At 46.7% G+C, this 26,644-nt stretch overlaps 2 protein-coding genes across 6 annotated transcripts in view; one reads left to right on the forward strand and one right to left on the reverse strand.

Annotated features, from left to right (window-relative positions):
• CYP27A1 (cytochrome P450 family 27 subfamily A member 1) overlaps positions 1-11,055 on the forward strand; it is a 34,510-nt gene extending 23,455 nt beyond the window's left edge. For 2 of the 3 annotated variants that reach the window (XM_079782542.1, XM_079782544.1), the window contains exons 2-9: positions 4,370-4,560; positions 8,344-8,543; positions 8,671-8,868; positions 9,034-9,206; positions 9,791-9,957; positions 10,162-10,243; positions 10,324-10,536; positions 10,691-11,055. In XM_079782542.1, coding sequence (XP_079638668.1) covers positions 4,370-4,560; positions 8,344-8,543; positions 8,671-8,868; positions 9,034-9,206; positions 9,791-9,957; positions 10,162-10,243; positions 10,324-10,536; positions 10,691-10,810 — 1,344 coding nt within the window. In that variant the 3' untranslated portion in view covers positions 10,811-11,055. Of the gene's footprint in view, positions 1-2,307; positions 2,415-4,369; positions 4,561-8,343; positions 8,544-8,670; positions 8,869-9,033; positions 9,207-9,790; positions 9,958-10,161; positions 10,244-10,323; positions 10,537-10,690 lie in introns of all 3 variants that reach the window. The other variant, XM_079782543.1, reaches the window with a different exon arrangement.
• Positions 11,056-17,376: 6,321 nt separating this feature from the next.
• PRKAG3 (protein kinase AMP-activated non-catalytic subunit gamma 3) lies at positions 17,377-24,069 on the reverse strand (the record flags this gene model as incomplete). Of its 3 annotated transcripts, XM_079782553.1 has the most annotated exons (13): positions 17,377-17,493; positions 17,837-17,983; positions 18,163-18,200; positions 19,698-19,863; positions 19,960-20,086; positions 20,278-20,332; positions 20,542-20,587; positions 20,706-20,764; positions 21,176-21,257; positions 22,219-22,571; positions 22,932-23,087; positions 23,489-23,528; positions 23,946-23,978. In XM_079782553.1, 13 exons carry the CDS (start codon positions 23,976-23,978, stop codon positions 17,377-17,379), a joined length of 1,419 nt encoding a protein of 472 aa, XP_079638679.1. The 3 variants fall into 3 exon arrangements, with proteins under 3 accessions (XP_079638679.1, XP_079638678.1, XP_079638680.1); XM_079782552.1 differs by lacking the exon at positions 23,489-23,528 and having other exon boundaries at positions 23,946-24,069; XM_079782554.1 differs by lacking the exon at positions 23,946-23,978 and having other exon boundaries at positions 22,932-23,106; positions 23,489-23,565.
• Between the last annotated feature and the right edge of the window lie 2,575 nt (positions 24,070-26,644).

The following is a 26,644-nucleotide window of genomic DNA, read 5'->3' on the forward strand; positions in this document are numbered from 1 at the left end:
AAAAAATCACATAAATATGAGTTACATGCGAATTATTTGTGATTTCATACCACATTTAAAAGAGAGTATCACTTTGATTTAGTTGAAATTATTTCCAGAAATCAGAAAATATAAGGACACAAAAAGAAGAAAATCCCAAATCTTTCCTAACCCTAACACCCTGCATGTGTCAGAGTGTCTTGCACACATTAGGGGATGTGCAGTTCAGGATAAGCATTTGTGAAATGAACCTGTAAATACACACATGATCCTGAGAATAAGTAGGCATTGTTCTTGCTTGCTTTGTCCTTGGTGAATAGACTTCCACACTCTCCCCATGTGTCATCTACAAATAACCTGTTTTTAAAAATGAAAGCATACCCTATACTCTCTTTCGTTATTTGTCATTTACTAAAAAAGAAATATGAATATCTTTCTATGTCAGTAAACACTTTTGTTTTAATGAATGAATTCAATACCCTTCCTCTTTGGAATGTCACCTGCCAGAGGCCAGCCCTGCCATTCATCCTGGAGAGGATCCCTTCTTAGACAGTGGTTCTCAACCTTTCTAATGCCACGACCCTTTAATACAGTTCCTCATGTTGTGGTGACCCCCAACCATAAAACTATTTTTGTTGCTACTTCATAACTGTAATTTTGCTACTGTTATGAATCGTAATGTAAATATCTGTGTTTTCTGATGGTCCTAGGCTCTACAGCTGCTGTAGACCATCGGAAAACACAGATATTTACATTACGATTCATTAACAGTAGCAAAATTACAGTTATGAAGTAGCAACAAAAATAATTTTATGGTTGGGGGTCACCACAACATGAGGAACAGTATTAAAGGGTCGTGGCATTAGAAAGGTTGAGAACCACTGGCTTAGGAGGTTCTGTTCTGCTAAGTGGTACTTAGACAGAACCCATCTGAGAACTTGGGGCTTTCTAACTGGCTCAGGTTACGGTCTAATGGTTGGCACACAGACACAGCTCACATCTCTCAGCAAGTGTTCTGGTGTCTTTCTAAAATAAGTTCTTACATAAATAGATCCTCATTAAGTTCCACTGAGTAAACTAACTGAGAAGAAGAAGAGGACGACAGAAAGCAGGGCATGGACAAGGGGGAAATGTCCCAGAAACCTCCAAACTGATAGCTGGGACATGGTGTCAGGGTCTTTGGATTCCAGGGAAGAAGCCCAAGTAAATGGCTTTTGGTCTAGTCTTTTAAAACATAACATTTCCCCCTCATTCCAAGTTCATGGTAAAAATTTTAAAAATCAGGGTATAAAGAAGAAAGGAAACTACTATAAGCTGACTCAGAGATAACCTGTGTTTGCGGTTTTATAAATATGTGACATGTAATTTGACTTGTACTTAACAGAAGGAAAAGAAACCAAATTTCAAATAAATATTTCTTCAAAATGAGATCTTATTTCTCAAAAAGATTCCTTTAAAATTAAATAATTAAGAGACATATTAGGAAGTTGGGGTTATTGCAGAGGTTCTCAAGTTGGGGTGATTTTACCCCTCTGGGGACATTTTGACAATATCTGGAGACATTTTTGGTTGTCATACTTGGGAGGGTGCTGGTGGGTAAAGGCCCGGGATGCTGCTGAACATTCTATAATGCACAGGGCAGGCTCCACAACAAAGGATTATCCAGCCCAGAGTGTCAACAGTGCTGTGAGACACCGTGGGTTAGTGCATAGTTGTGGTGTTTTAAATAGCACATAGTTTTAAAGGGCCCAAGTTTGTTTCTGGTTAGTAAGGTAGTTTTCTCAGGGACCAGTGGAGTAAGTGGTCGAGAGCACGGCCTCTAGCAGGTGGTCTGAGCTTGAACTCTGATTCACCAGTAAAGTGACCTTGAGTAATCTCTTTGGGCCTTAGTTTTCTCATCTACAAAACTGTGGTCATGTTAAACCTACATCATAGAGCTATAGCAAGGACTGAATGACATAATATAATTAAAATGCTTGGGACAGAGTCTGGTTTATACTAAGCTCTGTAGAAATATTTCCTATTATCATTACTACTAATACTATTAAGTTATTCATATCTTAAATAAACCAAACAGAAAACACAAATTAAGCTTACTTTTAGGATAATTCTCCTGTGGAATTTAGTAGACAAAAATAGATATAGAAGTAAAGTATTTTTTAATGGAAATTTTAAGAAAAGTAAATGAAATGACTATGTAGGGCCCACTTCTAAATCTCAGGAGTGTATACATGAATTCAGAGATTCAGTAAGGCTTTCCTGTTTTCTTGAATTACCTGATGGGTGACGTACTGTTTCAGAAAACACTTTCTTCTTTTCCTCCTTTAGATTAAAAAAATTTGAATGCGTTCTCATAGTTCAAAACTCAAAACAATAAAACAAGATCTACAGTGCACAGTCTTACTCCCACTGCTATTCCCTCCACCCTCCCACAGGTAATCAGTTTAATTAGTTTCTGATCAATCCAATGTTTCTGCATAAAAGCAAATGCAAATGCTGTGTATTCTTATTTAGCTCTTCTTTCTTAGACAAAAGATATCATACTTTTCCATTTAACAATCTATCTTGGTTATCTCTGTCTATGTTAGTGCACAGGGAGTTGCTTTATTCTCTTTTAAGGTGAAATAGTAGTCAATTATGTAGATGTCTCCTACTTGGTTTATAAATGTGTTTGTAATTTTTATAGATATTAACAAAGTGTCCTCCATGTAGGGTTGTGTCATTTTACTAGTATACTCCCACCAGTTTCTCTCCAAGAATCATATAGTATACAGACAATCAACTGTTCCAAATCATACCACACTGGCAGGCATTACTGGGAGGTAGAAGTGGAAACAGCCTAAATGGATGCTGGGGCTTGTCAAAGTTGCCTTCCTAGGAACTGGCAGAATAAACTGTTACTCAGGGTGGATTCTGAATTGGATAATATATACTGAGGCAATCATGTTGCATTGGTTCTAAGAGGATCCAGTTTTTAATGCCAATAGTAAGACCCAGTAAAACTGGTGTTTTTCTAGACTATGAGTTAGGTGAAGTTCCTTCTATAATATGAATGATATATCTCTATAATTTTTTTTTTCTATTTCAGAGAGGAAGGGAGAGGGAGAGAGAGATAAAAACATCAACAATGAGCCGAAACCGGTTTGGCTCAGTGGATAGAGCGTCAGCCTGCGGACTCAAGGGTCCCAGGTTCGATTCCGGTCAGGGGCATGTGCCTTGGTTGCGGGCACATCCCCAGTGGGGGGTGTGCAGGAAGCAGCTGATTGATGTTTCTCTCTCATCGATGTTTCTAGCTCTCTATCCCTCTCTCTTCCTCTCTGTAAAAAATCAATAAAATATATTTTTTTAAAAATCAACAATGAGAGACAATCATCGATTGGCTGCCTCCTGCACACTTCCTACTGGGGATCGAGCCCAAACCTGGGCATGTGCCCTGACCTTGTGGTTCATAGGTTGATGCTCAACCACTGAGCCACATCGGCCGGGCAGATCTCTATAACTTTGAGGTCTCTTTTACAGAACCCATTGGTCTAATGTCAATGCTGGAGCAGATTCTGATTCTCTTGAAATCTCCTTAGTAACAGATTGTGAAAGACGAAGTACCTGGGAAATCACTGTTTCATTTGCTTTCAGTTTGCAAGTGTAAATTAATCAGTAAATTTTAGTCTCAATATTTGTGGATTCTTTTAAAATTTTACCCTCCCCCCAAACCAAAATATATCTAGTTTCTTCCTCATTTTTCAGCAGGTATAAAGACATCATAGAAATGTCAATTTCATAGATGCTATGGGTGTTGTCAAGTGCTTTTGAAATTCTAAGATAAATATTTGAGAATTACATTAATTAACACAGCTAATAATTTTTTATTTAAAAAATGCACACTGCATAGTTTACTTCATATTTGTATTCCTTCTTATCAGCTTCTTGTTTTTTTTCCTGGAGTTTCCAATTGTTGATTACATGAAATATTTATCTTTTTCCCATTGACAGCAAGCTGCAGTAGATTTAAATGCTTCTATAGAAGAGCCATAGACATTCTGCTATACCTCACCAAAGGGCTCAGTTTCTCTAAAACCCTGAACCCCAAATATCTATACCTCAGCATACCCCAGTTTGCAAACATATCCCATTTTTCCCAAATCTCATTCCTCCAAGGACCTCAGTTCCCCCAGTTTCATCAGGTACTCATTCTTTCAACTCCTGTGTGCTCATTGTTTTCAGTGTTCTCCTTTTGGAACTATAGGCCATCCCAGTGCCTACCTACATAATGTGGTTTTGCCCAGCCCACTTGCTGTGGTGTGGCCATCAGACACTCTCCCATCTCATCTTCTCTCCATGAAGTACCTGCCTGGTTGGGCATGGTTTATTCAGCTTTGGTTGAACCCTACAGGTGCTGAGCAAGGCCAAGTATGGTCCAATGTGGATAACCCGTGTAGGACCTCAGACCCATGTGAACCTGGCCAGTGCCCCACTCCTGGAGCAAGTGATGCGGCAAGAGGGCAAGTACCCAGTACGGAATGACATGGATCTATGGAAGGAGCACCGGGACCTGCAGGGCCTGGCATATGGGCCCTTTACCACGTGAGCTGGGGCCTGACGGGACTGGAACAGGGCCCCAGAGGGCCGGGTCCAAAGAACAGTGGCACTGGGCAACCAGTAGATCATGGGCAGGGTAGGCTCTCCCTGCAACCTCTGAACCTGATACTCAGTCTAGAAAGCAGTGGTTGGGATGGACTAAACCAGTGGTCGGCAAACTCATTAGTCAACAGAGCCAAATATCAACAGTACAACGATTGAAATTTCTTTTGAGAGCCAAATTTTTTAAGCTTAAACTTCTTCTAACGCCACTTCTTCAAAATAGATTCGCCCAGGCCGTGGTATTTTGTGGAAGAGCCACACTCAAGGGGCCAAAGAGCTGCATGTGGCTCGCGAGCCACAGTTTGCCGACCACGGGACTAAACCCTGGGGACCATTCACTGACTTTTCCACTAGTATATTGTGATTTTGGACAAATGAATAATTTTCCCTTCCTTGGCCTTTTCCTATATAATAAAACCCTAATATGCAAATCAATCGAACGGTGGAACGACCGGTAGCTATGACGTGCACTGACCACCAGGGGGCAGACGCTCAACGCAGGAGCTGCCCCCTGGTGGTCAGTGCACTCTGACAGGGGGAGCGCTGCTCAACCAGAAGCCCGGCTCAAAGCTGGCGAGTGCAGCGGAGGTGGTGGGAGCCTCTCCCACCTCTGGCAGCGCTAAGGACCCCTTGGCGGACATCCCTGAGGGGTCCCAGACTGCGAGAGGGTGCAGGCCGGGCTGAGAGACCCCCAAATGTTGTGCACAGGGCCTCTAGTGTTTCTCATATATAAAATGGGAAGTTTGGACTAAAGCAGCAGTTGCCAACCTTTCGGACCTCACAGACCACCAGTTGGGGACCGCTGCTCCAAAGGTTTCCTTAAACCAGCAGTCGCCAACCTTTCAGACCTCATGGACCACCAGTGGTCCGTGGACCACCGGTTGGTGACTGCTGGACTAGAGTATCTCCAAGGGAACGCTAGGGCCTTTCTAGCTCCATTATTCTACATTATGGTTGAAAATACACCAACTCAAATTATAATGAAGAACATTATAAACTGATGAACAAAAAGATAGTTACAGAGACATTAAAGCAACAAACAGACTTTCAAATTACAGGGGGAAAGTTAGGGAGAGGGGGGGTAGATAAGAAATCAAACGAAGGACTTGTATGCATGCATATAAGCATAAACAATGGACGCAAAACTCTGGGGGGTGAGGGCATGTGTGGGTGTGGGGTGTGGGGGGGTAATGGTAAGATATGTACACATATAATACCTCAATAAAAAAAATTGTAATGGGACATATCCGTTTATAATTGAAAAAACATCATTACCATATTAGCTGGGAGGGCTCAATTTCATTTTTAAAATGTTTCCTAAATTATGTATTGTATGCTTGTTGTTGGATATGTCTCATGGATGCTCTTCATACAGAGACAGATTTAGGTTTCAGTCTTGAAGTTATATCTAGAAAAGTTCAGGTTATTTTGGCAGTGACAAATTAAAGGATGGGCTGAGTATGCTATATACCCATATGCCAATCGAGGTAAATAATTGAGAGTCACTGGTGATAAATTATTCCCAATGCCACAGGTTGTAATTGGATATATTACAGGCATTTCCCCCACCCCATATATGTTAACAGAGCTCCAAAAACAATGAATGGCTTTTTATTTTTCCTAGTGGCTTGGTGTCCATGTTTTAGTCATTTCTTAAGGGATTAAAGTCATTCCTGGTAGTGGTAGTAGTAGCAGCAACAATGACAGTAAGTAACTATGTATTTATGACATGCCAGGCCAAGGATAGTCTCTTTACATTATTTCATTTTATCCTCACAACTTGCCCATGAAGGAGATTTTTATTCCTAGTTTATAGATGAAGAAACTGAGGCCTAGAGAGGTTTTTGCACCACTTTCCAGAGGTGACCCCACCAGCCAGTGGTGGAGCAGATCTCTGATTCTGGAACTCAAGAACTTATTGCCTCAGCTCTTTGGGTGGGGGGTTCATTTCCCCTCTCTTTGATGCCTAGACACTCATTCTCCCATTGCATGGTTTTCTATCTTTTTCCTGGTTCCTTCACAGGTGGATAGTTTCAGAACTTAACAATTCCTGTTATTCAAAGTTCTGGGAAGAGAATAGGGAATGACTGTTCTTCAAGAAATCTTTAACTTGATGCCTGACCCTAAAGGCAAGATCTGGGTCACAGGCTCTTGCCAAGTCAGGCCACCGCTGGACTTCAAGGCTCAAATTTAGAATTGAAACTGAACTTTACATACACCCCTTTGTCATTGATTTATACATTTTTACTCTAAAGCCTAATTCCTATATATATTATACCATATATATGTATTTAAAGCTACTTTGCTGACCTATGATAATAAGGGTGTTTTTGTTTTAATATTTATATTTTTAGATTTTATCTTATGAAGTATTTTCCCCCCAAGAAATATGTATTTTATCAACCACAGAAATGCTCTAACTTAAGTTCCTCAAATCTGAGTCCCACTGTTGGAGATTTTTACCCTTGGAGAAGCCCCTACATACTGAATTTTTAATAAGTGCATCTGTTCTGGTTTTCATTTATTTCTCAGCAACACTTTTTGTTTACATTTTTTCAGGTTTTCCCTAATATAATAAAGAAAACTCTTGGGGTTTTATGTTTCTTTAAACAAATAATTTTTAAAAATAAAACATCTGATTCTTGACTTAAGACTTTTCATGTCTTTCTTTTTAAAATACCTTATTAGTTTTCAAAAGTTAATACTTATTGTAAAAACTCCAATAATAAAATATTGACTTTCTACCTCTCACTCCCATCCCCTCCTCCTAAGTAATCCTGACAGTTTGGTGTGTATTCTTCCCTACTTTATGTAGAAACATGCAAATATACATGTGGACAGGAAGGGTTTCCCCTCTTCCTTTTTAAATTGGACCATATTGTACTTATTATTCTGCAACTAGCTTATTAAAAAAAAAAAAAAAACTCGTCCCAACTTGCTTAGGGAAGGTAATAGGTTTGGGGAATATCTGAGGGTGGGGCAGCCCCTGAACATTAAGCACCCCCATAGGAAGTGTGCACCCAACAACGTGAGCATCCCTGCCTAACCAGAGTGGGGACCAAACCACCTACTGGATGGCTGTGGCAAGAGGGTTTGGAGCATCAGCCTAGTGGGGTTCCCTGTCCCTTTGGCCTGCTGAGCCAAGAAGAGCATGAAGGTCCAGAATCTGAGAACCCTGGAACCCTAATTGTCTCCTCCTTCATTCCTCATCTTCCACACAGAAGGACTGTACCACTACATCACCCCCACATTTCACGTACAGAAGGTTCTGGAGTTATATAATTCTAAGATAATCATAGTTAACAATCAGTAAGCATTCGCCATGTGCCAGGCACTAATTAATCTAAGTGCGTTAATTATCTAAACAACCCTACTATAATAGACACTCTTATTATCCCCATTTTACAGAAGGGGGAACTGAGGCACAAAGGTGTTCAGTTCAGCCTGCCTAAGGTCACTCAGCCAGTAATCATTATACCTGGGATTTGCCCCTACCTAGGCAGTCTGGTTCTAGATGCCCACCTTAACCACTTCCACTCTGCTGTAGTGAGATTCTAAAGTTTTGTGATTCAAAGAGTCCATCATTTGAAAGTTCGGTGATTGTATCATTTTCAACCTCAAAATGAGATTTTCCTAGACTCCATAGTGGTCTCATGGTGGGAAGATGCCTTCTAATTTAACCCCCATTAGATACTCACATTGGTGCTGCTCCTTTGTTCCCCACAGGCAAGGACATCACTGGTACCAGCTGCGCCAGGTTCTGAACCAGCGGATGCTGAAGCCAGCTGAGGCTGCGCTCTACACGGATGCTCTGAATGAAGTGATTGACAGCTTCATGGCTCGACTGAACCAGATTCGGGCAGAGAGTGTCTCTGGGGATCAGGTGCCTGACATGGCTCACCTTTTCTACTACTTTGCCTTGGAAGGTACCTATGTGGGGAGAGGGGCTGGGTGGGCATTGGTCACGGGGAGGTTGTGCTTGCCCTCCTCAAAGCCCCCTGGGTTCTGTGTGCCATGGCACCGCCTCCTGTGTTGGTCTTTGTGCACTGCCAGCTATTTGCTACATCCTGTTTGAGAAACGTATTGGCTGCCTGGAGAGCTCCATCCCCCAGGACACTGCGGCCTTCGTCAGATCTGTCGGGCTCATGTTCCAGAACTCGCTCTATGCCACCTTCCTCCCCAAGTGGACCCGTCCCCTGCTGCCCTTCTGGAAGCGATACCTGGATGGCTGGAACACCATCTTCTCTTTTGGTGAGGAACCCAGGAAATGAAGTTGGGGGTAGGTCCCAGGGACTAGGAATTAGCAATCTCTCCCAGGATCTTCTCCCTCATAATGCCAGCTGTCGGAGTGGCGCTTGGTTCATGGAGAGCATGACTTTTGACCTTGCCCTCCCCTGTTGTCCATTGTCCTTGTAGGGAAGAAACTGATTGATCAGAAACTCAAAGAGATAGAGGCCCAACTGCAGACAGGAGGGCCAGAAGGGGTCCAGATATCTGGCTACCTGCACTTCCTGTTGACCAGTGGACAGCTCAGTCCTCAGGAGGCCATGGGCAGCCTCCCTGAGCTGCTCATGGCTGGAGTAGACACGGTGCGTGAGGGGGGCCAGCGAGGAGATCGGGGCTCCCATCCTGATCCAATTCCCCACTATCCCTCACCTGACCTTCGTCCCTCCAGGTACCTGCTTCTCTTTCTGTAACATGGATGTAGAGCTAGAAGGAAAATAGGGAGGGGGGTGTCGTTCAGCCCAGGAGAGGTGGGCAGGGAATTGTCCTTTTGTAGTGGGATCCCATCCCCTTGGAGCCTTGCTGACAGCTGGGAGTTTCATCTCACATCTAAATCAACTCTCTCGTGCTGTAATTTAATGGCGAGTTGAAAGCTTGTCCACCAAGATCCTTCTTTGTTGGATGTCCTTTCGGTCCTTTTGTCATGTCGGGTTTCTCTACATTACAGCCTCCTGTGTTGTTAGAGTGTGATCCTACATCATTGGTCCTCATCCCACTGTTGAATCATGCTTAGTGTGGAGGGTCCCATGAACCCTCTCATCCTTCCATACTTATGGGAAATTCGTTTTTCTCCTGCATTTTGCATCACCCATTCACCCACTCTCCCACTACCTAACTGGCTTCTTTCCTAGAAATCACTCTTCATTTCATCTCTCACTCTATTTCCTAGACATCCAACACCCTGACGTGGGCCCTGTACCATCTTTCAAAGAACCCAGAGATCCAGAAGGCCTTGCATGAAGAAGTGGTAGGTGTGGTGCCAGCTGGGCAGGCACCCCAACACAAGGACTTTGCTCACATGCCCCTGCTCAAAGCTGTGCTGAAGGAGACCCTGCGGTAAGCTGCTGTTTTCGGGAACACAGGGTCTGTGTGTGGGATGACTCAGAGACAGGAGTGGGAAGTGGGGCCTAGTGGGCTGAGGGTAGGGCCAGGGGTGGGATGGGAGGAAGGGCCTGGGGGACCGGAGAGGTAGGATTGAAGGGGTGAGCACTCTGTCCCTTCTTGGATCCAGAGCAGGCCTGCATTTTCTTTTCCCTACAGTCTCTACCCTGTGGTCCCCATAAATTCCCGGGTAATCGTGGAAAAAGAAATTGAAGTTGGTGGTTTCCTCTTCCCCAAGAATGTGAGTGGAGCTAGAGATCTGGGGTTCCCAGGGGTGCCCCATAACCCTAAGCTGATGTGCTGCCCATTCTTCCTCTAAAGACCCAGTTTGTGCTCTGCCACTATGTGGTGTCCCGGGACCCTAGCATCTTCCCTGAGCCGGAAAGCTTCCAACCCCATCGCTGGCTGAAGAAGAGTCAGCCTGACACACTCGGGGTCCAACACCCATTTGGCTCTGTGCCCTTCGGCTATGGGGTCCGGGGTTGCCTGGGTCGCAGGATTGCAGAGCTGGAGATGCAACTGCTGCTGGCAAGGGTGAGTGGGGAGAGGCAGGTGGTATGTGGTCCAGGGAGGGGTAAAGAAGGCGTTGGGGAAGAGAGGAAGGGAGGCACAGAGTGGGAGCATGTGAAGGAGGGCAGTAGATGAAGATCACAGACTTTAACCACCCCATACGCATTTTACCTCCTAGCTGATGCAGCAGTACAAGGTGGTCCTGGCCCCTGAGACAGGGGAGGTGAAGAGTGTGGCCCGCATTGTCCTGGTTCCTAATAAGAATGTGGGCCTGCGTTTCCTGCAGAGACCCTGCTGAGCTGGGCTTCTGCCATCCTGGGGCTTGCCCTGGAGACCCTGGCCCTGTCACAGCGATTTCTGATCATTGCTGTGGCTCAGATGAGGAGGAGCAAAGTGGGCTGCCAGATACCAAAGGTTGGAGAAACTCAGTGCACTTCCTATAAAACCCTGAGATTTTGCTACTTTTATCATGTGCTCATCTCCCTCTTAGATAAAAGGCCATCCCCTTGTTACATTGCTTTCCTTGGGGAAATATAGAATAAAGGGACTTTTATTGATAATTGGAGTCCTTGGTCATTCTTTTTGATGATTCAGCATCTGAACCCCTTTCTGTGTTTAGGAAATGCTCTCTCCCCACTTAGGAATCTTGGTGGGAGGCAAAACCACCTCCCCCCATGGAAATTGAGAACACCATATGCTTTCCCAGACCTCCCAGACAGGCCTTGGCTTCACCTGGAATTGGTTGAGGCCCCACCTGAGCAGGAGCTGCAGAGATACTCCTAGACACTGAGAATAGCACCCTCTTTTGAGCAGAAACTTCTTAGATATATACACTACAAGGTGCTATACAAATTTTTGGAAGAACTCTAGGCTAGGTCTACAGGAGTGACTTCTAGGACATCACCAAGGCACTGACCAGCCTGGGGAGCACCACATTAGCCACACTCATGAGGATGAGAGTTGGGAAGCTCTCACTACAACTGTTGGTCCTAGGACTTGGACCTCTGCTAATGCTTCCAGAAAGATCAGAGGCAGCAGAAGCATGGCCTCTGCCTCACAACCACCTTACAAATCACTCTCATATACATCTGAGAGGTGGAGCCTAAGTCCCACTTGGAACTCTAGCTGCAAGGGAGTCTGGGGATTATTATTTTTAGCTTTCAAGCCTCTTTAGTATAGAACGCCAACTAGAAGGAAAGCAGTTTTGCATTGAGATCCAATGTACCATATCGCAAGCCTGAGGACTCAGTGAGTCCCAACTTCACAGAGTCCCAGTCCCAGTTGTAAATGTCTGCTGAGTCATAGAGAACAAGAGTCAAATTTCTTATGTCTGTGGGGATTTGAGTTTGAACTCATTAAAAAACACATAATTGTCCTGATTAAAATCCTTCAGTGTCCCCCCCCCCAAAACAACAACAACAACAACAACAACAACAACACACACACACCCTTAGCACTCAGGCAAATTTCAAGCTCCTTAGTGGGTTTAGAAGACTCATGTCCTGGCACCCTACCCTCCATACTCTCTCCTTCCCCTCCCAACCCAGATACTCTTGCCACAGCTGAGCCCAAATTCTTTGTATTTTCCTGAGCACCTTATGCTCTTTCGGTCTCAATACTTTGTACTTAATATCCCCTCTCCTTCGAACCATGTCTTCACCTACTGTCATGTAATCCCAGAGAACTTGCTTTTCCTTAGGACTCACCTCAAATGTCACGCCTCTGCAAAGCTTTCCCTGACCTCTCTGGGTGATTGTGAGCACTGCCTTTTGTGCTTTCCCCTATCTGCCTCCTCTTACAGAACTGAGCCCTCAGTTTGTTCACCTTGTAGACATGACTGTCTCCCCATCCAGCTGTGAACTCCGTGGAGGGCACAGATCAAGCTCCTTTCAGTTTGGATCCCAGTGTCTAACTCTGTGTCTAGCACTTAGGAGGTGATTAATAAATGTTTATTTAATGAGCAGAGACTGGAATTAGAGGAAGGAAATGGAAGGACAGGGATGGATATGAACTTTCCATATTAAGAAGAGAAACCTGGAGATAACTGGAAGGAATTCCAGATTATAAAGATGTGGATCTCAACCCTACCTGTGTAGGGGTTCACCTGTGAGAGCTCCTTATAAATGCAGAGGATTGGGGCTGGGCTCAGAGGGTGCCAGGATCCCTGTCACAATGCCAACCAAAGCAGACTTCTGCCTTTCCCAGTGTGTTGTTCCTTCAGACCACCAAAGGTGAGCTGTCCAAGCAACATGAACCCCTTAGTGCTGGCATATGGGTGGGGGAATGTTGGTGTGATGTGGCTTGGAAGTGGGGTTTTGTAGCATATACCCAAGAGGGTCAACGTTCATGATCTACAGCTCAGTTAATGAACATATAGGCTAATTCCCCATTAAAATCTATGAAGATCTTGTATATCCATAGATAGAATATTATTCAGCCATAAAAAAGGAATGATGTACTGATTCATGCCACATCATGGACAAACCTTGAAAACATTATGTCAATAAAGGAAACCAGACACAAAAGACCACATATTTTTATTAAATTTATTGGGGTGATATTGGTTAATAAGATCACACAGGTTTCAAGTGTAGATAGCTATAATACATGATCTATATATTGCCTTGTGTGCCCATCACCCAAAGTGAAATCATCTTCTGTCACCATATATTTGGAAAAGACCACATCTTGTATTATTCTATTTACATGAAATGTCCAGAATAGGCAAATCCATAGGGACAAAAAGTAGATTAGTATAGTAGTTGCCAGAAGCCAAGGGGAAGGGAGAGTGAGAAGAGATTGTTAATGAATATGGAGTTTCTTTTGAATGATGAATATGGTCTGAAATTAGATAGTGATGATGGTTGCACAACTTTGTGAATGTATTAAATACCACTAAATTGTACACTTTGAAAGAATGAATTTAAATGGTATCTGAATTGTATCTCAATTGAAAGAAATCTATGGAGATGAGTTGGTAGAAATAGCTGCCGATGGAAGCAGTACCTCTAGAGGCACCACAGGAAATTCTGAGGCGGCACTGTTCTGCTGTGCAGGACCTATAGGACTTAAAGTCCAACCTCCAATCGGAAATCGGAAATGCAGAGCCCAAACAAGAGCTAAGCAGGCTACTGAAGTAGGCACAGCTTCAGAGGCTCCCCCCAAAAAGCCTTGCCATCCGTGACAAGTGAACGTCGTATCCCACAAGACATAAGAGCTGAAGAGCTATTAGCACAACTACAAAACCTTGCCCTCAGACATAGCACTGGGAAGAAAATAATCAGAAACTTCTACCCCGAACAGAGTAAAACAAAATACAACATGGCCAAAGAAGTTTTCTCTTTGTACTAGAGGTTCTTTTTTTAAATTTAATTTTTATAAGGTTATAACATTTTTTAAAAATACGTTTTTATTGATTTCAGGGAGAGGGAGAGGGGGATAGAAACAACAATGATGAGAATCATCAATTGGTTGCCTCCTGCAAGCCCCTTACTGGGGATGGAGCCTGCAACCCAGGCATGTATCCTGACTGAGAATCAAACCATGACCTCCTGGTTCGTGGGCCGATGCTCAACCACTGAGCAACACTGGCCAGGCTAATTTTTATGTTTTTTATAGAAATATAATATACCTGCAGAACAATGCACATACACCAGATGTGCACATGAAGTTCTTTTGCTTGTCTTGGGGGCTTGAAAATGGCCTCTGACGGTTAAAATTCCAGCACAATGCCCGGACAAGACTTGTCTAATGTAAGTTTCTTTGACAGGATGGATGTGATGTAATAGCATGAGCTCTTTCCTTTGCACTATTCTCTCTGGGGGGTGAAAAACACCAGCTCTGGTTTGAGGTTTGGCACAACGTCCATCAGTGGCCAGTGACGAGGCACACTTCCAGCATCTGGGGTCTCAGGGACTCTGGGCTGTCCCCAGAAGTCACAGTGAAGGATGTCACAGTGAGGCTCCTTGATAACCCACCCAACCTGACTGTAAGGAAAGAACAATAGGATTGAGGATAACTGAGTAAACGTGCACTCAGCACAGCAAAAGTACCTTTGACTGAAAGAACGTTCTCCCCAGGCGGGTGAACTGCTGGACCTCGGATGGTGGGCCCAGGTGGGCCGACATATCTGCTCTGAAGGCGGAAGACCGCCTTCCTTGGGCTGCCCTTTCACCTAAAGCCTGTGCTGTGGCCTCTGAAGGTCTGCTCATGCTGAGCAACCCAGGGCACCACCCAAAGACTGACCTTCTGCGCTTTCCCTGGAGCCAGCGCAGCTAGAGGCAGCCCCCCAGGACACTGTCTCTTGAGTGAGCAAGCACCCCCTCCTATCCTTCCACTTGAGCCTGAGACCTTCCCAGGTAGGGCCAGAGCAGAGCAAAATCAGAAACAGAAGCTGAGAGTCTGAGAAAATGCCTTCATTTACTACCTGACCCATCATGTTGCTCTGTGAGGCAAATGGGGTGGGGGCAAACTTTAGATATATTGGCAGAAACTCAAGACACACACAGTGGATCTGGAAGAATATATGATGGGTTGGAGAAAAATGCCTTCTCTTTCCCACAGACTGTGAGGTTTGGGGAAGCAAAGAGGGTGGGCGCTTCTGGAGTCCCTGAGAAGGAGCTGTGTCTGAAGGGAGGGGGAAGAATGACTTCCAGAGAAGTTTGGAGAGGAAAGGGTAGAAGAGCCCTGGGCCCCATATTTCCTGGGTAAAGTCTGGGAAAACTGTACGTCTCAGAGTAGAACAGGCCACTTGCTGTGCATCTCAGCAGATGGGCTTGGTACAGCCCCACAGAGCTTCCTAAAGCCCAGAGGGTGCAGGGCCAGGAGCTAGGATGTTCTTATGCCCCAAGAGCAGGCAGGCCCAATGAGGCTGCATGGTAAGGAGTGAGGGGGCACCAACCAGGGGCCATGCCCACCTATGACCAACCAAGTGACAACCAGATGGAATGGGGATATTTTAGCAGGAGCTGACGTGGATGGTTGAAGAAGACTGAGGAACAAATTCTTATACTATTGAAAGCCTTCCCCCATCACCGAACTTAACCCCAAGAAAAGTTGGAAGGGGAACCCAAAACTGACTGAGATTAATTTCTACCACCTGGTAAATGGGGCTTCATAATAGAAATTACATTCAGTGTTAGAAAAATAAAGTTATGTTTTTTGCAGAATAGAGTTTATGGTGTGAGTTGTAGCTACTATGTAAGTGACTAATATTTTCTTTATGGTTTTGCTATAAATAAAAGATGAAAAAGACATTTTGGTTGAATAACACTCTGTGCACAAAAGAAACGCCACTTGCAGTGTTGGCCAATTACAGATTTTCCTTCTGTGTCTTCGAATTCAGAAAGTGCAGGGATCTTGCCACAAGATCAAATGACTGTAGCATTTTCTGAGCGAAACGTATAAAACCTAAATTTATGGGTTGTTCTTTTTGTTTTTGTTTTCTCTGTTGTTCATCGTCAGTGATCTGAATACAGGGCCATCACTGGGAACCTAGAACACTGTTTGCAAGTGAGAGCTGAGGAAGAGAATGGAGGGAGGGCCACTCTAACAGGCAGCTCTACAAATAACTGCTGCTCCATGGTGCCCCCAGCAGTCCTGAAACGACAATGCAGGGGGAGTAGGAGGTCAGAGGTTATCCCGGGGGAAGAAGAGCTGGGACTCTCAGGAGCTCCGAAGAATCCAGAGCCCCTGACTATACCCAGAGGCTGAGGGCTCGCGGCCCCACTGGGGCCAGTCATGACCCAGGTGGGGGAAGGTGATGTGGGTGGACAGGGAGCAGTGGGCCTTAGGGCAATCCCAGTGCCTCTGGTTCAGGGACCTCTAGGCTTGACTCAGCTGCATCATCCCATAGTGCACTGGGCATTCCCGAGGGCTTCTGGGAGCATAGTCAGGGCAAGGGCATTTAGGGAGGGCTGGAGAAGCCTGTGAGGAAAAGAGAAGAAGATGGTGACTAAATGGCCTCGGAGAGGAGGTTGTCTTTCCAATTGGGGAACCTCAGTCTTGCCATTCACTGCCAAGTAGGCGAAATTTTCGTCCCAACCTTATGCCAACCCTTAGCAAACACACTCCCAGGAAAAAGTCTGAGATCACGTCGAATTTACTGAGATGAGTATTTAGAAACTCCCTCCTTTTAGCCTTAATTCTCACTGAGCAGGGAAATTCCATTCATTCAACAAATGTTTATTAACTTGCTTCCTTCCAGTAATGGAATTTCAAGCAGGTGGGAATTGATTTGTGAGCGGGCAGGTTAATCTCCTCAGAGTGCCTGACATCACATCACACTGCCCTTGTCTTTACCTTGGCCCCAGTGCACCCCTCTTATGAGGGGCTCTAGGACCTCAACTAAAGAATGGAACAAAATGCCCGGCTGATGTGGCTCAGTGGTTGAGCATCGACCTATGAACCAGGAGATCACAGTTCAATTTCCAGTCAAGTCATATATCCGATTGCAGGCTCAGTCCCCAGTAGGGGGCATGCAGGAAGCAGCCAATCAATGATTCTCTCATCATTGATGTTTCTATCTCTCTCTCCCTCTCCCTTCCTCTCTGAAATCAATAAAAATATATTTAAAAAAAGAATGGAACAAAGTGGTGGCCCCATGGTGAGTCCTGACACTCATAGTTTTCACAGGGCTACTCAGCTATGAGTTGGGCCACTTCCATCCTCAGGGTGCCTCAATCTGAGATCTGGGAGACCAGAAAGACCAAGGGGCTGATGCTGAGCCCAAAAGCCCAGGGTAGAGCCTACCTGAACCAGAGTCGAACCAGCTAATGGGGGTGGGGGAAGATGAAGGCCGACGCCCGGCTCCCTTCATTGGCTCCGGTTGTGGAAGGCGGTCTGGGAATGAGGACTCAGATATTCTCAGGCACTGAGGGCCTCAATGCCAGCAGGGCTGAGCACCAGTGCCTGAAGGATGTCGGATAGGGACACCACGCCCAGGAGATGCTGGTTCTCATCCACTAGCACCAACCGGTGTACCTGTGGGTCCACAGAGGTTGGATAAGGGGGCAGGGCCATGAAGCTCTGGCACCAGTGAGGTTGGCATCAAGAATCAGGGGCAACAACTGGTCATAACTGGGAGAGCAAGAGAGTGCCTCTTAGAAACCAGTTAAGGTTCTGACCTCTCTGTGTGATCAGATGGCTGTGGCCCATGGAACATGGGCCAATGGATAGGACCAGCTGCAGACCCGTATGGACACCAAAAGCTTGGCCATGAAATAGGAGGACAGGGCAGGTGCTTGATGTGTAGGAAGAGCTGGAGCAGTTCATGAGAAGGATTGGACCATATGTGTTAGAAGCATGTATGAAGGGCATGGGGTACCTGCTCCCGGACAATCCGGTCGATGACTTCCCCCAAGTTCTCTTTGGGCTGGCAGGAAAGGACTCCCTCCAGACACAGCGTCCTCTGCCTCAGTGCTTCTCCCACACTCATATCTAGGTGGTTGTAGGTATGCTGGGCAGCCAGGTGCTGGGCAGGGAGGGAAGTATCGCTCTTAGTCACCCCTTCAACCAGGCTCTAGCCCAGTGGATATCTGCTACACACTCAAAAAGGTCCCCCTGTTCCACAGATGCCTGTGATTCTCACACCCACAGCCTCCCTGCAGCACCCTCAGCTCCAGCTCCCCTCCATTCCCCACAGACACTTACGATCACATCGAAGCGGGAGTAGAGGCCCACGACCTGACCTGCAGGAGTGGTGGGTGGGGAGAGAAAGAGACAGGGAAGAGGTTCAGATCAGAACCAGGATGCTGTGCGAGGGCTTGGGCTGGGCTTTTGGAATAAACTCCTCGATACCCACCCCACCCACCCTTAGACTACTAGCTTTATCATGAAGCATCAGGTGGCCACTATCTGGACCAAGATCACACAGCATCACAGAGACAGACAACCTGCCATCATGCCTCCTGACACAATATGAGCACGTCGAGTCACCTATGAAATATTCTAGCCTGGATCTGATAGAACCTTAAATCTAATTTCTGGTTTACAGGAAACAGGAATAGAGGACCAGGTAAAGGCCACCTGTAGGAAGCAAACAGGCAGAGCTGGGGGTGGATGGAACACTCTATAGGACAACTGACTCAGGCTTTTCATCATCAATATCATAAAAATTAAGTGGGGAGGGAACTGTTTTGAGTTAAAAGATTTAAAGGACAAAAAGAGAAAAATATAGGCCTTAATTGATCCTGGTTTGAACAAATCAACTGTATGTATTTGTTCTTGGGGAAAATAGGGAAATGAGAATTAGAATTGGATATTAGATAACATTAATAAATTATTTATAGTTTTGTTAGGTGATAGAGGAAATATTTTAAGAGATGCAAACTGAAATGTTTAGGTGTGAAATGACATAATGTCTATAATTTTATTTTAAATTACTTCAGCAAAAGGAAAGAACTGATTATGGCAATATGTTAACTGTCAATCTATGCAATGGTTATGTGGGATTCATTATACAGGGTTTTCTACCATTTTCATGCATTTGAAATTTTTCATAATAAAAAAATAAATTAGAATACTTCTTGATATGTAGCTTCATTGTGGCAATTTTAACTTTTAAATAATTTATAACCATGGTTTACCAAAGAAGTGGTCTTGTAATTTCTCTGACCCTTTTTCAGAGTAAGAAATTGAGGTCTGACAAGGTCCCATGGTCCATTTTAGGGTTAATTAAAATGAAAAACCTTATCTACTATTTCCTCTCATTATGTTCATTTGATGGCACATAAACCTTTAAAATCATCCTTTGGCCCTAGCCGGTTTGGCTCAGTGGATAGAGCATCGGCCTGTGGACTGAAGAGTCCCAGGTTCAATTCCAGTCAAGGGCACATTCCCAGATTGTGGGCTTGATCCCCAGTAGGGGGTGTGCAGAAGGCAGCCAAGCAATGATTCATCATTGATATTTCTTTCTCTTCCCTCTCCCTTCCTCTCTGAAGTCAATAAAAATATGTTAAAAAATAAAAAAATAAAATAGTCCTTTGAAGTCAGAAGATGGGTGTTGTTAAGATGCCCACTTTATACATGAGGAAACTGAGGCACAGAGAGGCTAAGTAACTGATCCAAGGCTCAAAGCAGGCAGAGACTTCTAACCCAGACTCTACCCTGGGCCCTGAGCGGATGCCACATAGACCTCTGCCCCTCATGGGCCCCTGCACCCCCAAGTCCTATCCTGGCGTGAGTACCATCTTCGTTGATCACAGGCAGTGCAGACACATGCCGGTCCACAAAGATATCCAGTGCGGTCAGGATGGGTGCTGTTTCAAGCACCACAGCCAAGTCTCGGAATGTGCCGATGCCCAAATCTCGGATGGTTCGGTAGAGGAATGAGGGCCGGGGCAGCAGATCGCCCTGATTGGGTTGGGGACAGGTGGTGCCATCAGGGTGAGCAGCCTCCAGGGCTCCCAGTTGCCCCCTTCCCAATGATCAGGTCACCCCTAGGCTCACAAAGATGTGCAGGAACTTGAGTAGCCGCTTGTGTGTGATGATGTGGAGCACGTCGCCTGATACCGGGTCCAGGACAGGCAGGCGGTGTATCCGGTTCTTGATGAGGGTGTAGACGGCTTCAAATAGGCTGAGGGGTGGGAACAGTGAGCCTGAGGCAGCCTGGGGAGAGAGACCCTGCATCCCAGCTCCCTAGACGGGAGGTCAGGTGCTGAGGCTGCCTTGTGGGCCTCCCAGGATGAGAGGTGTGTTCAGAACTGAGGGGTGGGGAAGGGGACTGTGTAGAGCAAGGAGGCTCAGGTGGGTGGTTGGGATGCTTACCTGTCATTGGGAGAGATGGAGACCAGAGGCTTGATGCAGCCTTGAAGGTAGATCTCTGAAGAAAAAGCTGAGTCAGGCCAAGGGAACCGGCTCACCTGCCTTACCACATAGCCCACCAGTGCATCCCCTCCCTCAGGCCCCCTAGGCTCCCTGTCACCCTTCCTCTGCTTCGTCCAGGAAATCCCCACAGCCTATCCTCTCCCACGCTCCTTGGTCCCACACCCACACCCTCAGCCCCTTTCCAGGTCCCCTCGGGCCGCTCACCCCTCCAGGTCTCAATCTTATGTTCTTCAATCTCATAGATCTGGACCTAGAGACATAGACAGGCCTTCAGAAGTCAGACACAAGCCCCTGGGGCACCAGGCTCCCTGAACTCCCCACCACCCAGCCCAGATGGGTGCCCACTGGACTCGCAGCCCATTCCTCACCAGGGGGGACCTGTAATAGCGATGCAGCACCAAGATGAAGTCTGTGATGGTCAGCATCCCTGTGGGGTGGGGGTGGGGTATTGGGGCATCAGCCTGGGGCCTTGTGGTGGGAGGCAGGGTGAGGGGCCAGACTCCCCTCTTGGGCCCTCCAATGTCCTAGTACTGAGACAGCAGTGGGAGTTGTGGGAGGAGGGGAGTAGAACAGCCCCTCCTGTGCCTGAGGAATGGGGTTCTCCCTTTCTTCTCCAATTTCTCTCCTCCCCCCTCATCCTTTTCTATTCTCCCACGTTCTTCCTTTCCCTTTTCCCTTTTTCTACCTAGCACTTATGACCTGGGACCCTGGGGCAATAAAGCTAGAGAGGTCAGCTGGTCACTCCTCCCCAGATGGGAAAATTAAATGCAGAACCACCACACAAGGTCCCTCCTCTGAGGGACCCTTCCCCAGCCCTCTGCCTCCAAGCCCTCCTCACCCACAAAGCTCTGCTTCTTGCTGTCCCACAGAGGTGCGGCCCGGACACCATTGGCCACCAGGGCGAAGAAGGCCTTCTTGATCTGAGGGTCAGGGAGAAGCCAAGGTGAGTCTCTCACTGTCCCCGGTGGTACCCTGTCCCGACCAGGGTTCCCTTCTCACAGGTCCCCCTCCACACCAGCTAGCCTGCCTTTCTCATAATCCCTGTCAGGGATGTTTGTTACAGAGATAAGGCTGCTGGCGGCCAGAGGCACTGGGGTGATCCCCTCACCACGCACCAGGGTGTGAAAACAACTGTGTTCCCACTCAGAAGTCATGTGAGCACAGACACACACGGTATAATTTTGCTAATATAAGTACTAGAGGTATAATTATTTTGTAGATTTACAAAATACTTTTATCTAAATAAATTTTACATGGACTCATTTTGGCCTTACCTAAGCAATGCTATCTAAACATGCTGGTTGTATTTCTAATACATATTAAAATAAATACAAAGCTACTAATATAAATATATCTATTCACAAGTCCCTAGAATCAAATCATGTCCTGTGGACGACACATATGCCCTGCTTTGGGAAACACTGTTTTACTACACGTGATGATATGAATGGAATTATAGGCATTTTGTAGCTCAGCCAAAGGAAGAACAGGGGCCAGAGCTCATCTTATTTATCTGGTATGAAAGTCCCCTCCTCTGTGTCCTAAGCCATTCTGGAATATCTTCCACATCCTTCAGGGTTTGCAAAGTGTTCCAACCTATCCTGGGTTGTCCTAGGAGTCCTTTGCATTCCTACCCCCATTGTAGAGATGAGAGAGGTCACGTGGCTGACCCAAGACCCCAAGATACTAAGTGGCAGAGCTGTGATGACAGTTAGGGGTTGCTCACAGAGAGGAGCAGCCCTCCCCACACTGGTCTCCAGGGTGCTAAGAAGGAGCTTGGAAGGGGACACGCTGGGAGGCCTGGCCTGGCTAGGTATCCTGGAGTGTGTGAGTGGTGGTGCAGCCCCATGAGGATGGAGGTGAGCAGAGCCGTGGCCTCACCTCCAGCGCGGTGTCGAAGATGACCAGCTTGGAGCTGGTTGCCATGGCATCGTAGCAGGTGTGCCTCTGCATGAAGTGCATGTAGACCTGGGCTCCCGGCTTCTGCAGTTCATCGTCCAAGCCCTGCTTGGGTAACGGGGCCTGCGGGGATGGGCACCTGGCAGGCCTCTCTCCCACCAGGCTGAGCTCAGACCTGCAAGCTACTGTGGCTGGGAACTCTTTGCTGGAGCCGGTGGCTGAGACTGCGCACTCAGAGGGGAGGATGTCCCAGGGAGCAGCCTGGGCCAAGGGTGTGGCCTTGGGGAATGTGGACTCCAGCCCAATGAACTCAGCAGCTGGCCTGGATTGGGGACCTGTTTGAGGGGGAGAGGACAGTAATTCCATCATCCAAAATGCCTTATTATGTGCTGTCTCAGTTTACCCTCAGAGCAGCCTTGGGAAGCCTGGATGTTGGGGGCCCCATTTTGCAGATGAGAAAGCTGAGTCTCAGGGAGTCACATGACATAGTTTCTGTCCCGAATAACCCATGTTGAGTCCCTGGCTCTGCAATGTGGTAGTTCTCTTCCATGTGGGGAGACTGAGGCTGCAAGACGAGGGTTGCGCCCAACTCTGTGTTTTGGAAGAATCAAGGACAAAACCCAGGCCCCAGGCTCTGGGGCTTCACACTGCGTGCACCCCGCCCCCATTCTCCCTAGAACTGGTCTTGGCCTCACCTTCCCCCAGGCCTGGGAGGTCATCTTCCTCCACAGCTTCCTGCCTTGTCCATCTTGAGGCCTTGGCCCTCCGCTTCCTACGGCTTCTTTCTGACCTGGTGGTCATGGCAGGTGACGGCCAAGAAGTGCTATCTCCTTGCTCCAGGACGCTCATCTCTGGAAGAGGGAAGGGGGCCTGTTTGGTTAATAGGGAAAAGCATAACAGGATCAATTAAAATATTATAATAGTAATGTTTAATATTTGCAAGCTTTCAAAGGGCTTTTCTCCAACATTTCTCATCCAAACCTCATAGCAAGGTTAGAGAGGTTAAACAATTTGCCACAAATCACACAGCTAGTAAGGGGTAAAGTCAGAACCAGGGCCTACGTCTTCAGACTATAGGTCCACCTTCTCGTCATTTGAAAGAGGAAGGAGCAGGTGAAGAAAAGGAAGAAGAAACCAAGAGGAACAAAACAAAGAAAAGGGGAGGAAGACCAAAGCCAGGCTAGTGGAGTGGGAGAGATTGGGGGCCCAGAGAAAAGAGACTGGGCCCACCAGGAGGGGACTGCCCACCTACCTTGGTGCTGAGAACCCACAAGGCTGCTCCAGGATGGGGTCTGTGGGGAGAAGAATGTCTGAAGGGGTGGGAGAATGCCCTACGTTCTGGAGCACAGGTCCTTCCCTTCCCATGGTGCACACGTAAACACATATACACATGCACCTCACAAACACATACACATATAAACATATAAACACTCACCCCACAAACACACATAAACACACATACCCATACACAAATACACAAATACTAATACACACTCAGAAACAAACAAATGCAACCATTCCCAGGTACACTGACTTACACAACGAATATATACACACAGACACCCACATGCTCTATACTGAGGAAATCCAGGTCAAACACACACACACACACACACACACACACACACACACACACACACCCGCATACGCGCACACATTCACACAGTGTGGTGTATTCCCCCCTCACGGCCTCCCTGGGACCCCTGTACCGTGCGTAGTGAGTGCTCCAGCTCGGGCTCCATGGGGCCAGCTGGGCCTACGCAGAGCAAGTGCTGGCCGCTGTGGCTGGGCAGCACTATTCTGGGCCTGGCCCCTGGCATCCTGCCCTCCCATATCAGTTTCTCTCTGGGTGTCAGGCAGCTGGGAGGGAGGGGTCCACCGGCTCAGCTGCTCCAGCCCAGCAGCCTGGGGGCAGGGTGGAGAGGACTGGAGCAACCTGGAATCTTGATATCTGGTCCTGGGCCGCCTTCTAGATCTCTGAGGACAAGCAGGAAGGACCCTGCTGTGTGTGTGTGCGGGGAGGGGTGGCTTGGAGCAATGTGGGGCACTGGGGGGTAGGAAGTGGGTTCCTCCTCTGAGGGCCTCTCTCATCTTTGTCAGATGCCAAAAGAAGGAAAATAGAGGTGGGTTGAGCTTACCTTTCTTCCTTGTACCAATTTCAGTCAGGGGTGGTGCTAGAGTTAGAAAGGGCAGTTGCAGCCAGCTAGCTGGGAGGGTAGGGATACGGGGTTTGTGGGTGGTTCCGGGAGAGTGGCCAATATGTGTACGGATGTCCCCATTTGAGTCCCGGGAGTCTGTCCCTCTCTCTCTGGTGGAGGATTGGGATGGTTCAGGCAGGTGGGAACCTGTGATGATCCTCTTGAAGGTGTGCCATGGGCTTGAGGGCTTGGGACCTACACTTGTCCACAGGGTGAGAGACACCTGTTTCTGCCTGTGGTTTGAAGGTAAGTCTAGGTGTGCAGCAGCCCAAGGCCCTCATCCTGCTGTGTCTCCTGTCTCTACATCTTCTGGTGCCAACAGGATCCCAACCTGGCTCTGGTGGCTGCCCACCCCGCTCCCTTGGCATTCCTGGAGTCTGAGTCAATGTCCAAATCAGGAATGCTGACCCAGTTGCTCTAGCTCCTCTCTCTCTGCCCCTCCTTTCCTCTTTTTCTTTCAGTCTCTTCCATCTCAGTCTCTGGCCCTGGAGTGGACACTTGCTAATGGATTACTGGATTTCTTGCTGAATTCATTGAATGTATTTTCCATCGTCCCTCAAAGCCCCTGACCTGCCTAAGGATGGGGGTGGGGGAGAACACAGCAGGGAAGGGACTGTGCCCATCCATGTGTGTCTTGGATAGTGCAGGGGTGAGTGCAGCTCTCCTGCCACAGGATCCCTGTCAGATGATGGAACTTCTAAGGCACAGCTAATGGGACGCCTCAAATGGTAGAAAGATCAAGTGGACCATCCCTGGAGGTATCCGATGCATCAGACTTGGAAAACCCTTACCCCCTTTTGCTCCCCAGGCCACCCACACAGACGAGCCAGATACACATCAGCTCACACCATTACCTTCTCTTGCAATACTCTGTTGTCCCTCCACCTCAAACATGGTTTACCTACAGGGCCAGTAGGCTCCTTTTCAGTCTTCCCTAATTGCATCACCCTCACTGCAATGGTCTGACAGTGAGTGTTCTGTGGACGCATCTCAGCGTGCACTGGACTGGCCTTTACATAACGAATCACATGCAAATACCTTTTATCTCTAAGTAAACAGTGGGCACCTTGATGATTAAATTTGTTGGCTGGATGTGATGCAAAACCTGTTTGGGGGTCAGATGGACCTGATGAAAATGTATGCTCTGCCGTTGGCTGGCCATATGACCTTGGCAAGCATTGCTCACTTTCTCCCCGCCTGTTTCCACAAATGTAAAATGAGGATAAAGACATTAGGTGGCAGAGACTACCAGTTGCCTCCCAAAATCTATTTTCCTCTTCTTCCTTTAGTAATAGAATCACTTGAATTTTAGCTGGAATGGCTGCCTATTATAAACACAAGTTCCCACCTATCTTGCAGCTAAATATGGCCTTGTGGCTAAATTTTGCCAGTGACCTATATGAGTGGAAGTGATGTGAGCAACTTCCAGGTCAGGCCTTAAAAAAAAGAAACCTGAGTTCTCCTTTTCACCCTCTGCTGACTGGAACGCTAATGTGATGGCAGGAGCTAGAACAGCTATCTTATACCAATGATGAAAGATGTTTATTAAGGGTTTCAGAGTCACCCTACCGGCTTTGGATTGTCTATAAACTCTTATAAGAAAGAAATATAAACGTTCTTAAGTCATTTAAATTGGATCTTTGAGCCCTAGCCAGTTTGGCTCAGTGGATAGAGTGTCGGCCTGCGGACTGAAGGGTGCTGGGTTTAATTCCGGTCAGGGCACATGCCCGGTTGCAGGCTTGATCCCCAGTAGGGGGCGTGAAAGAGGCAACCAATCAATGATTTTCTCTCATCATTGATGTTTCTATCTCTCCCTCTCCTTTCCTCTCTGAAATCAATAAAAATGAAAATGAAAAAGAACTCCTGGGGGCCCAGTCCTAGGGGTTCCCCACACTTAAAAAAATAAACATAGCCCTAACCGGTTTGGCTCAGTGGACAGAGTGTCGGCCTGTGGACTGAAAGGTCCCAGGTTCGATTCCGGTCAAGGGCATGTACCTTGGTTGTGGGCACATCCCCAGTAGTAGGTGTGCAGGAGGCAGCTGATTGATGTTTCTCTCTCATCGATGTTTCTAACTCTCTATCCCTCTCCCTTCCTCTCTGTAAAAAATCAATAAAATATATTTAAAAAAAATAAAAAATAAATAAAAAGGGTCTTTGCAACAACAACCAAATGTATACTAACTAATGCAAAATTTGGTATCTGGAAGCAG

The sequence above is a fragment of the Cnephaeus nilssonii genome, assembly GCF_951640355.1.
Source record: "Cnephaeus nilssonii genome assembly, chromosome: 10".
Taxonomy (NCBI): Eukaryota; Metazoa; Chordata; class Mammalia; order Chiroptera; family Vespertilionidae; genus Cnephaeus; species Cnephaeus nilssonii.